The 12,731-nt window shown below is 38.2% G+C and overlaps 2 protein-coding genes, 1 long non-coding RNA gene and 1 pseudogene across 4 annotated transcripts; 2 read left to right on the forward strand and 2 right to left on the reverse strand.

Annotated features, from left to right (window-relative positions):
* Window positions 1–11: 11 nt before the first annotated feature.
* LOC144635361 (lactoylglutathione lyase-like) lies at window positions 12–11,704 on the forward strand. The gene is made up of 5 exons (XM_078494469.1): window positions 12–229; window positions 1,121–1,261; window positions 2,159–2,226; window positions 2,983–3,072; window positions 10,873–11,704. The coding sequence occupies exons 1-5, from the start codon at window positions 87–89 to the stop codon at window positions 10,974–10,976; spliced, it is 546 nt and encodes a 181-aa protein (XP_078350595.1). The 5' UTR covers window positions 12–86; the 3' UTR covers window positions 10,977–11,704.
* On the reverse strand, window positions 160–1,160 carry LOC144635365 (uncharacterized). The gene is made up of 3 exons (XR_013567357.1): window positions 1,062–1,160; window positions 470–778; window positions 160–289 (listed from the first exon to the last, which is right to left on the reverse strand). It is a non-coding gene; the product is annotated as an uncharacterized LOC144635365 (long non-coding RNA).
* LOC144636012 (uncharacterized) lies at window positions 3,533–8,339 on the forward strand (annotated as a pseudogene). The gene is made up of 6 exons (XR_013567452.1): window positions 3,533–4,281; window positions 5,102–5,294; window positions 5,410–5,537; window positions 6,267–6,376; window positions 6,551–6,720; window positions 6,892–8,339. The product of XR_013567452.1 is annotated as an uncharacterized LOC144636012 (transcript).
* Window positions 8,203–10,586, reverse strand: LOC144635432 (myosin heavy chain kinase B-like). Its single transcript, XM_078494540.1, has 2 exons — window positions 10,539–10,586; window positions 8,203–9,156 (listed from the first exon to the last, which is right to left on the reverse strand). The coding sequence occupies exons 1-2, from the start codon at window positions 10,584–10,586 to the stop codon at window positions 8,203–8,205; spliced, it is 1,002 nt and encodes a 333-aa protein (XP_078350666.1).
* Window positions 11,705–12,731: the final 1,027 nt, after the last annotated feature.

Consider the following 12,731-nt stretch of genomic DNA (forward strand, 5'->3'; position numbering starts at 1 on the left):
AGGGCAAGGGACTGGGTAAGAAATTTTCTTGTGGCCCCCTCTTGACTTTGACGTTCCGTGACCTCCGCAAGCTTTCTCCACAGAAAATGGCTTTGTCAGAACAGGACATCGCTTCTTCCCTCAGTGAACCAGACCAAAGTACAAAGGGCTTTACCTTTCAGCAGACCATGCTTCGGGTAAAGGACCCTAAAGCGTCATTGGATTTCTACACGCGTGTAATGGGTATGAGGTCTGTCAAAGCTAGCGTGCATCAATGCATGCAGTGGTGTCATCTGCAGTATTTAATAGACTGTCCACAGCCCTCTATTTTTTCGTGTTTTTTCGATCGACGAGCGCGCGATGAGAACGGCGAGAGAACGACGATGAGAACGGCGATGAGAACGGCGAGTTCCCCCCGCGCGCTCGCGCTTCGCGCTCGCTTCCTTTTGCTTTTTTGCGTTGAAAAATCGAGAGGCTGTGGACAGTCTACTGCAGTATAAGCTTAAGTCCCTCGCACCCCTTTCCTCTTTCCAATGTTGCACTAGATCTGTTTTACAGATTTTCACTGTAGTGTATTCTTGAACGTTAAATCATAGCTTAGCTCTAATGCCCCTGTCAATATATAAAGAGGAGGGGGTAAGGGGGGAGGGAGGTGGGTTAGGAGGGGGATAGGGGTGGAGGAGGCTCGGCACGGACGAAACATTTGAACTTAAATGCGATCATCCTCATAAAGTTTTGTTAGAAAGTCTCCTAAAACCATAAACATACTCCACTTTAGACAGAATTACTGTCAAATCCCCTGCATAGAGCGGTTTTCACTTGAGTGTCGAAAGTAAATTGTGTTTGCTTTGGTTTTGCATTACTACGCTCAGTGATTGGCTTAAAAATCTCGCGCCACTTTCTCCGCCAATCAGAACTAAAACCAAAACCAATCGTGACTCGCTCGCGCACGTTTTCCCGTGCTTCGTGCCGGCTACATGTATTTGCTTCGAGTTTTGATTGGTTCACTGAATTGTCTGTGTCCTTTTTGATTGACCGGAGTAATTACTTTGGTTTTGGTTTTACAATACTCAATTGAAAACTGCTCTATCAGTATCTGTAATTACTTTGCAAGTTTACTAATAATATTATTCAAAAATAGGCTTTTACAAAAGTTCCACTTCCCAGCCATGAAATTTTCTCTGTATTTTCTGGGGTTTGAGGAAGCAGCCAGCATTCCAAGTGATGCTGACGAGAAAACCAAGTGGCTTTGTGCCCAGAAGGCGACTCTGGAGCTGACACAGTAAGTAAAATGTCAGTGTTTTATTGGATATATGGTTAGATATGTCTATATGTCACTGTCAATGTTTTAAATAAATGAAGTGAAATGAAGGTGTCTTAGATCAATCTGATCAACACTGTAAATCTGAATGATTTCATAAAAATGTAGCTATTTAAGGGGTGATCAATTATGTGCAATGGTAGATTTGAGACTTTGTGAGATGCCAATTATTATCAAAGCTTACTACTACTACTACGAAAATCACCGAACTGTGGAACTGGCAGAACAAATTCCTGGGGCTGACGTGCTGCGCCTCCTTGCTGACACTGTTGTTTACAGTCGCTTGTTTGAATTGCGCTTGAAAAATAATCTCGGTTAAATTTATTTTTTTCGCACCAAAACATACAATTAGCACCAAATCTTGAAACTTAAAGAAAGTGGCAAGCACTTCGTTTAACCAAGCTTTTATTGAGTTTTTCTTCTACCAATTGTTTATTCAATGCTTTATTTATAACAATCATGATGTAATCAGCAAGCTGTGAATTATATGCGACAAAGCAACGATTGACATTTACAGATGAAAGAAGGTGGGGCAGTAGAAGAAAGTGGCGGGGCAGCGACATAAAAATTTGGGCCTTTTCCACAGTTCAGTGATTTTCGTGGTACCTTTTCTGGAAGCCTAAGACTTTCTTATCTTTGCAAAAGTCAGCTTCTGTAGTTTAATATCAAGGCTAGGAGACCATGAAATTTGACTTAAATCCTGTGCACATATTTTTTTAAGAATTTTTTGCCACCTCTTATATAGAATTAAATTTAAGTTATGTACATGTATGTATACCAATAAGTTTCATGTCTTGCATGTCATGTAGTCACTTTGAATTGTCCTTTAATTAAGGTACTTTGCATTGATCTTGACAGTAACTGGGGAACTGAAAATGATCCCGACATGAAGTACCACAATGGAAATTCTGAACCAAAAGGATTTGGTGAGTGAAAACACTGTTGGACATTACTGAATGCAAGCTACTGTGAAAGCAATAAGTAAATGAGCTGCAAATGTTGTACTTGTAGTAACTAGACTAGCAAATACAGTTTATTAGTCAATAAATAAGTCATGCAACAGAAAACTTGTACTAAAACCTGAAACACCAAAACTAAAACCACCAAAACAAAACAACTGAAACAAGTGGAACCACCAATTAATACCTGAAACAAAACCACCGAAATGGCTGAAGTGAATTAAAATCACCAAAAAAAGTAAAACCCATTGCTATTATAGAAAGCTAACCGTAAACAGGCTAACCTGAACAATATTCAGGCTAACCTAGTGTGAAGTAGGAATTATGCAGTCAAAATGCAGTGCAAGGCTCTAAATATTTTCACTTCAGACACAATATTATCTTGTTTTAGTTCTTTCTCCCAATAAAGTTACGGCACATAAAGCATAAAAATGTGGTTCCGGAAAATATCCATACCCTCCATGTGGGGTATCATTGAAAATTCTGAGTGGGGAGGGGGGTCCTAAAGACCAAACTTTTTAAAGGGAACTGTGAACTTAAACTAGAATTCCCTGAGAGGAGGAGGGGTTCAAAGTAAGCAAACCCTCTGTGGGGGGAATATGGTTATGTTCTGGAACACCACGAGGAGCTTTAACCTATTTATATCAGATTTAGAATATGCAATTATGTGTTCAATGTGGGTTCAACTGTGGGTTCACTTTGAACATGATATTTTCACATTAGGACATATTGGTTTCACTGTACCAGATGTGGAAAAGGCATGTGAGCGATTTGAAAACCTGGGCATAACATTTGTTAAGAAACCAAATGATGGTGAGTTCTTCATCAATGCATTTATTTACTGTTCTTGTGTACGGGTTGCTTGATATTTACACCTATATGGTGGCCCATTGTTATCATAGCGAAACCAGCTGAAGATTCGTGTTTAATTGAAAGAAAAAGAACTAAACATACAAACTTTATAAAAAAAAAAGAATAAATAAATAAAGATAAAATAAAAACTGAAATAAAATTAAAATAAAACAGAAATCAAAGTTCAAAATAAAAATGAAAATAAATCACAACATAAAAATTAATCAAAAAATAAAAACAAAACTAAACTTAAAAAGAAAACGGTAGCTACTAATTAAAGAAATTAAATTTAAAAATGAAAAATAAAAAATAAAAATAAAAAGGAAACGGAAGATTAAAAATTAAAAATGAAATAAACTTTCAAATTAAATATAAAAAAAAATTATTAAAAAAAATTGGATTAGACATTGAAAACAACATATATGTTTTGACATTGAAAACAACACGCCAAAGTGGAATTGAAAATCAATTTCAAAATGGCATGTCTGAATGAAATAACTATGAGAACACTGGTCCACAGTGGCCCATCGTTCTCACAGCGTTTCAAAACGATAACTGAGATCTTTAGTAAAACTGCAAATAAATTTTAAAATTGCTATGATAACACTGGGCCGAACTGAATATCACGATATTTGTTTTCAAACTGGAATGTTGTATCATAGCGGCCCATTGTTATCATAGCCCGCGACTTGTTAGGTCAGTGGACAACCTCGTTCCCAGGGTCCTCTCTCTTCCTCCTCTCAAAATGGCGGCTCGCATCCGTTGCTCAGATTGGGAGAATGACGAGCAATTGAAGAGCGATCTTGAACGTTATGTGTTAGCAAATTATTCCAGACAGGAGATAGTGCATTTTGCTAGCCGAGATTTTCCTCAATATGCCTGGAGTCTACCTACACTTAGTAGGAGATTGAATTTTTTCGGCATTAAATACACTCGTTATGAAACCAGCATTGAAGATGTCAAGAAGGCAGTAGAAGATGAATTGGTCCCGGGCAGTACCTTGGATATCGAGCCATGCATCGAAAAATTCGAGAGCAGCACAACCTTGCTGTTCCTCGTAATGTTGTCTATGATGTGATGGGTATCGTGGATCCCGAAGGACTCGCGAAGCGAGGAAACGTTGGTGTTAAGAAGCGGCAACGGGGAGCTACAGGAACGTTCACATCATTGGTAAGATCTTAAAAATTTGTAGGATCTTGGTGCGTATCCCGAACTGACTCTACTTAAAACACATAAATAAAAATACTCAACGGGCAATACTACTATAATACACTTATCAGCGTTTTCCCAGGGCGGGGGTCTTGCTTATTGTGTCACTGTTAAGTTCTTGGATTTTCCCCAGCCCCCATTTGGGGATTTTTTTCCAGCAAAGTGTTCAGTATTTGCGAAAGCCAACAGTGGACTTGCATATGCATCTTAAAGCTCTTTGAACAGTTGGTAATTAACATTCTGAAAACTTGAACTTTAATTTCTTTTCTTGGATAAAGTGGATTTACTTCAGTCTATGAAATTCTCAACTTGCTTATGCCCTGCCAATATAATAGATACAAACCGGTTTGACCGATGAGATACATATTTTTGTTGGACCAAATATGGGGGAAAGTGGTGAATTCGGACACGTACATGTACATAGATAAAAATACCGGTACCTGCTTTTTGTTCTCATTTCCAGGCGTCTTTCAGTTTGCCAAGTCCCCATAAAGTTTTAGTACTTCCCTACAGGCACTGGCACTACAATACAGTACTGGTGACAAAAGTCGCCTGTGTAAGCAGGCCTCTAGAAATTCAATGTTAACTTTACCTCAATATCACATAAATTTTGGCCATTTCCTCTCAAATTCGTTATATATCAAGGTTTTTGATATAATATAGCCTCTATTAAATGACCAAAAGAAAACAAGTCCCCTGCGACTTCCTTTAAGGTTCCACTATAGTCAGTATCATGCTACAGCTTTGTGTTTCTTATAGTATTTTGTTGTCCTGTGTACAGGGTCCTAATCACACACACTCAGGGGATGGCCATGACAAGCTAATGGGCTTCATGAACAGCACTTTTCCTTTAGCAGTTTATGGTCTACAGGATGCCTTTAGTGGATACATTTTATATCTGAAATTATGGACCACAAACTCTGACCCCAAGCTGGTTGGGCGTTGGTACATAGATCATCTGTACAAAACCAAAGGTAATTAATATTGTTACTTTTTGCAACATAAATACATTTACAAATGCAGGATGATCATAATCAATCAAAGCTATAATCCCCTAGGGTTTATTTTAGCTTTTTTTTTGCATTTAAGTGATCAGTAAAAATCTGAGGCTGGACAAAGGAACTGAGACTGGGATTATGGCGACCATTCATGCATTTTTAAGGCAAGACCAGGATGACGAGCCAGCTGTTTTCTATGGACCATCTACAAATAACAAAGTAAAGACAGAACTTTAACACCTTCCTAGACTATTTTAGACTTACTGTAACTTCAGTTTTACACCCATGAATTTTAGGCTTTTCCGAGGTGTAAATAAGGTTAAAATTGTGCGGTGTCAGAACACCATACCCTCCCCATGCAAGATAATCGGAAATTCTGAGGGGTAGGGGGTCTCAAATGCCAAACTTTTTAAAGGAAAAGTCTTTGGAGAGATTCAACCCAAAAAATCCTTCCATGGGGGGGGGGGGGGGGGAATGGATATTATACCAAAAACATAGAAGGATGAGGTATTTTTAATGTCTTTTTTTTTGCTCTGGATGCCTTTGAATTGAAATACAGTAGCTACTAGATATGAACATACCACTCTTTCGCACTGCCAGCAGTCAAATGACTCTTCAATATAGAGCAACCTTTCACCTCTCTGTGCATGGAATGAGTTGCAGCCAGCACTCAAACTTAGTTCATCCATGACGGATTTCAAAAGGCTACTCAGGCGAAAGCTTTTTAATGACTATTTTATTTAATTTTTATTCAACCTTTGTAATGTACACTGACTCTGAAAAGCCCTGTAGGTACGAGCCAATAAAGTATGTATGTATGTATAATACTACAAACAGTAAAATGCTATATTTCATGGGGTCTTTGGGTCCAAAGTTATTGTGTCTTCTCAAAAATGTGTCTTTTCCACATTATTCATTATCAACATAGAGTTGAACTATTTTTCACAGATAGAAAGATGGTGGCGAGACCTCCACAATAGATTTGAGAGATTTTTCAAGAGACAGTTGACCATGTTACTTGTACAAGGCCACTATGATCCAAGTGATCAAACTGATAGGTACATACTAGTGCAGTTTTAGTCATTTAAATGGTCACAGTAACTGAATTGCTTTAATTTATATGTTTTCTTATAGAAATTATTAATATTTTATATAACACCTGGCCACATGTTATCCACATGTGATCCATGTTATGGATTTCTATTCTTATTTGATGTCTTTCATTTAAACAGGCACCTATTGGCATTCATTTTCATCCCTGTCATTCAAAAAGAAATGGAAATCTTTAGGGAAACTGTGTGGAATTCACATAGAGTGAGGAGCCAAAAGGATGCTGAGATGCCAAAGGGAATACCAAATCACCTCTACTCATTTCCTGAGCAATACAATACAGAAGAGTGTGGTATGGGGATGTTGCTAAATATTTTTATGTTTAGAAATATGTGCAGACTGCACTACAAGCTATTAAACATGACAATTTACTAGCCTGACTTAATTTTTACTAGCCTCGGGCTACCGGGCCAGTGGAGATGTTGAACCCTGTTAATGTAGTGCAATTTCCTGTGTTGTATAGGTTTGCACATCACCCTAGAAGCACTGGATGAGGTTGCTTCATTATCAGGTGTCATGTCAGTTGGGGAGGACTACTTGCCTAAAAGTGTGAGAGAGGAATGTGAACAAATTGTTCCCAATATTGATGGGGTGAAGCCAGCCGAGGCAGCAGATGCATCATATATTCTTAAAGGAAAAGTACAAAGATTCATCACCAGCATCATGATATCATCATCATAACAGTTCATTTAATAGCCCAATTTCATGTTAAAATCACATACTAACAGTAACAAAAACTTGTAAAATTGCATAATACACTTTTTTACTCCCCCACCCCCATAACATGAAAACAGGAAATGCAAAAACTCAAAGTGCATTTTCTTTTTGGAAAATAATTTGTCTATAGATCATTACCAGTAAAGAAACAATGCACTGCACTTATCAACCTTTAAAAAGTGAAAAATACATATATATATGTTTATATATTTAAATTTCATTGATCAAGAAGATTTTAAAAAGAGGTTGTCAATAATTTCTTGAAAATGTTACTACAACCACGGGGGGAGGGGGACTCTCATATAAAAATGACAGGGGTGCCCGTCGTACCTTTTACGGTTCAAACTGTGGAAATTGGTAACCTTTAGGGTGATCTAAAATGATCACCATTAGAATTTCTGTGGTACTTCTTATGGTATAGCCTGCAAAGCACACCATTGTTCTAGAGCAACGATGCCGAGTTGGAGGAGCGTGGGCGAGAGGAGGAATACTCGCAAGGTGAGAAATAACCTCTTGGGGGAAAACGTTTTTGGGAGCCATGCCCATCTAGCAAGTTTCTGGTACCTTTTAGGGTATTTTCCCAAATTTTCCAACGGGCACCCCAATTATGTTAATATGTGAGTCACCTCCTGGAAATACAACTTGCTAGCATATTTTTTTCATTTTTTTTTAAATCAAACTAGAAGAATCTTGCAATGTCTTGAACATCAGGATGTAAAAACATTAACATTTATCATTACATAAATGTAAACATCTAACTAGCTGTGAACCACGTGTTTGTACACACTCAAACCCAGCTTTTCCAACACTGCAGAGCTGAGGACAAAAGATGTTTGAAACAGCAGAGCTTCAAAATAAACAATAGCACTAGAATAATTGTGTGTATTGGAATTGAACCAGGATATGAACTTGTAAAACATATCATAATAGTATTATCTATGTAACATCTGACTCACTGGAGAGTACTAAAATATAAAAACTACTTTTACATAGTTCAAGGTCCATAAGTATTGTCTTGAGAAAAAGACAGAAAGCAAATATCGAGTATATACCCCACTCACTTCAGATCCATCATGTCACAATATTCATTGCAAATGTGGTCTGACAGAAAAGCATTGATGCCAACAGTGGAGCAGTTGCCACAACAAAAGTAGATTTCATGATGATCTTTATCCATAATTTCTTCAGTTGCAATTTCTGGATCATACAATGTGAAATCAGATCCTTGAATATCAAGAAGCATGAGTTTGTGGTCTGTAATCACATAGCTATAGTGAACCAAAGTTTCTGCTTTTGAAAATAAATCCTTCAAATTCTGGTTGGCATCTTCTTGGACTGGAACACACTTTCCATTGTTGTTTATATACTTAACAAAATAGCCAGGTACAAATTCTTCAATTGTAGCATGCTCACCATCAAACATTGTATAGTAACATCGATTGTATTTAAAACACTCCCCAAACGTAGAGGGTGCTTTTCTTTCAAATTTTTTGGCCAGGTGCCTTGCCACTGCATGCATTTGAACTTGTTTCCTGCAATGGTTTTCCACAGTCGACTTAACTGTGTCACTTATTGTGTTTTTTGTTTTCTGGTTATATGTCTTGATAACCCATTTGTCCCCATGTACAGTGGTAGCATGATAGGCATCTCGGAAGGCACCAGAAGAGAACTTTTCACTCTCCACTTCACACTCAACATTCATTACATTTTGCCATTTGCCTGATTCTATATCAAAGTGTTCAAAGTTTAGTTTGGCCTTCTTTGAAAATATTGGTTTCACTAATTTACCTGCATTTAGTAAAGTATCAATTGATACTGATGCAGGAAACTGGGTCTCGGGGATCTTAAGCCTCGGGCCAACATGGTAATCTGGCTTATCTGCACTCGATGCCCGCCCGTTTCTGCCATGGCTAGACACTGACAATTCTCCCTCACTATTGTTACTTCCTTCCAATGCCAACTCAGACGTCTCTTCCAGGTCTTGAAGAACCACAAACCTCACCAGGTAAACCTAGTAAAGAAATTTGTTTGGTTGGCACTGCTCACAAAAACATCAACAGGTACTTTCAAATTCTTCAACAATTCCTCGGCGCAATGACGTCACTTGTGCCTTCGCTATGTACAAACATAAAGGCCGGTGCTGCTTAAGGCCAGGCCAAACGTAACCTGAGTATCAGGCCTTCCTAAGGGGAGGTGGGGTCAAAGCGTTTGTGTCAGGCCTTCCTTTCTCCTCTTTCCTTCCCTATCTCCCCCCCCCCTCCCCTTAGGGAGGCCTGATACTCAGGTTAGGCCAAACGAGGATGAGAGTTGACGAGAGTTGACTCTCATGAGAGTTGTAGTCAACTCTTTTTGACTATCATCAACTCGTGCCAAACAAGAGAAAACTCTCGCCGACTGTCATGAAAAATTTGAGCAACGTTCAAAGTCGATATTTAGAGCGCATGAGAGTCGATGAGAGTTCCATGCCAAACGAGAGCGAGAGTTTGAGAGTACTCTTATCAACTCTCATCCCGTTTGGCCCGGCCTTAAGCCAAAGCTACAGCTTTTCATAATCAGTAATAATAAGAAAACGAAAAATTGTAGGACGAGATGCGCCAAGCACCATCCTCCCATGAGGGACTGTGAATTGAACAGATGGCCCGACCCAAGTCACGTGCGAGAGAAGTGCAGCGGCCCGCACCGGTCCACCTCCCGTGGTTGAACAGGCCGGGCGCGCATGGCGGACCGCGAGCGGCGCCCACGTGCCCAGGCCGACGGACCCACTCACGCGCGCCCCCCGCCGAGTCGCGCAAGAGGCGCCAGCGGGGGAGGGACCGGGGGACCCGGCCACACGGGGGCGCCGGGGCGGACCGTCGTTTTGAAACGCTGTGAGAACGATGGGCCACTGTGGACCAGTGTTCTCATAGTTATTTCATTCAGACATGCCATTTTGAAATTGATTTTCAATTCCACTTTGGCGTGTTGTTTTCAATGTCAAAACATATATGTTGTTTTCAATGTCTAATCCAATTTTTTTTAATAATTTTTTTTTATATTTAATTTGAAAGTTTATTTCATTTTTAATTTTTAATCTTCCGTTTCCTTTTTATTTTTATTTTTTATTTTTCATTTTTAAATTTAATTTCTTTAATTAGTAGCTACCGTTTTCTTTTTAAGTTTAGTTTTGTTTTTATTTTTTGATTAATTTTTATGTTGTGATTTATTTTCATTTTTATTTTGAACTTTGATTTCTGTTTTATTTTAATTTTATTTCAGTTTTTATTTTATCTTTATTTATTTATTCTTTTTTTTTTATAAAGTTTGTATGTTTAGTTCTTTTTCTTTCAATTAAACACGAATCTTCAGCTGGTTTCGCTATGATAACAATGGGCCACCATACACCTAATCTATTACCTTTTTGTCATGCTTTGGTGGCATATCAGGCAAGTGTGGTTGAGCCATGGTTTGCATTTTTGGCATGTTGCAGTCAAGTAAAAATACTCAGACTCACACCAAACGAGCCTGATATGCCACTAAAGCATACAACAAACATAGTAACCTTACCCAGATTTGACCAAAAATCTGCCAAAATTGGGTCAGTAACTTAGGCCATTACATGTCAACTGTGCAGGCATTATGCATTAGTATCTTTTGTCTCCTCTGACTTTGAATGAATTTCTTTCCAATAATTATGGGATTGTCTTTTTAATATGCAACTTTTATTGAATTATTTTCTCACCATCTACAGGTAAAATGAAAGGAATAGCATTTGTTCAAGATCCTGATGGATACTGGATTGAAATTCTGAATGGAGAAAATCTTGTCAAGATAACTAAAGAGTTTGCTTCATAGTATGGCTTTTCAAAATAACCTTGTGACTCAAACAAAGAAACTAAGAGATTAGAGAACATTTCAAGAGCAACATTTTAAAGGGACAGTGACCAGACTAACAAGTCGTGTTTTCATAAGGCAGTATGGCTGGGAGCTGGCTATAAACGTGCCTTATTATCTTAAAAATTGAAAGAAACAAAACAGCCAAATTAGTAAAAGCAAAGAAATGTCAACTAAACAGAAAAATTTATGACTAAGGATTCAAAGTTTCACTGGGATGAAACTTTTGATATCTTGACATCCCGGGGGGGGGGGGGGTACTCCCATAAATTTCGGATAGGGGTGTGCCGCCAAGGTTCTTAAACCCTGACCCTATTTAAGGATAAAGAAAGCGAAAATTGATACCCTTTTAAAGGCCCAAAACCGAAAAATGACACCCTATTCAAGGGGAGGAGAAGCGTTCCTTGACGACCCAAATAACGGCTAACCGCGCACGGCAACACACAAATCTCTATAAAATCGCTTTACTAATAACTGAACAGTAAATTCAGTTTTAAAATACCTTTTTTGGTTTAGCTGGGCGTTTATTTTAGCTTATAGAATTTAGGTATCCTATCTAAGGATCACACCGGGAACTCATTGCCAAAAGGAGCAAAAATGATACCCTATTTAAGGACCGAGAACCTTAAAAACCATACCCTATTTGGCGGCACATACCTATATAGGCCACATATGGGAGTTCCCCCCCCCCCTCCGCTTGACATCCTGTCACAAAATCAAACACGATGAACTGTAATCCACTTCCATCCTTGTAATCCTGTACTTCTCACCCAATGAACTTGTTCTATTTTGCTCTGTAGAATCTTTTTATCCAATTTATTTGTATATTTGGTAATATTATAATGTGAAAATTAGGAAAAAAGACCTTTGATAATCAATCGGGAGATTGTCCCTTTAACTGACAATATTGCAATTATGCGCTCTATGTAATTATTTAGAAAGAAGTTTTTAAAAATGTAGTTGCTATACAATAAAAAGTGCTTTTAAAAGATGCGTTTTTGAGGTGCTTTTAAATTCTACAATTGTACTGGAATACAGAAACTGGTAGTTTGGATACAATATTGTTTAAAAAAATAGTTAAATACGAGCATAATATTGCACAAGAGGGGATATTCTCTCAGTGCAGTCCTGAGCTAGTGTGAGTTTAAAAGTAGTTTATTATATGGCCCTCTTTTTACCCACGGTTTACCAGTCAGCTAGCCATTAACATCACTCATGGCCATTATGGGAGAACACAGCTCGACCATTAACCAATTAGAGTGCATGTTATAATGTTATCTTAAAACCCTTTCGCCACATAAGGCTGGAGATTGGTAGATAGTTAGTCCACTGCAATGTTTTCCCGACAGGTTAAAATAGAAGCAACACAACTGAATTAAGTGAATAAGCTGGTATAAATAAGTCTATGACAGGTGATTTAAGTGGCCCATCAAAGACTTGTATAGTCAAATGCAGTAGCCAGGGCTTAAACCTGGACTGCTTGATCCAAAGTGGTAACCATTTGGCCAACATGCTTCTTATCATCTAATGCTGAAGGCTGAAAGATTGTCTGAAAAATAAACAGTTGGTCAACAAGGAAAGCTTCAGATGCAACTGTGTAATTTGAGGATAATTTTTCAGCCAAGGGTATTATACACCAAAATACCAAGAACCAGAAAAGGTGCATTTATTACCCTCAGATTAATTTATACAACATAAAACCCTGCAGTAAATATT

The sequence above is a fragment of the Oculina patagonica genome, chromosome 13, assembly GCF_052425735.1.
Source record: "Oculina patagonica isolate OP01 chromosome 13, crgOcupat, whole genome shotgun sequence".
Lineage (NCBI taxonomy): Eukaryota > Metazoa > Cnidaria > Anthozoa > Scleractinia > Oculinidae > Oculina > Oculina patagonica.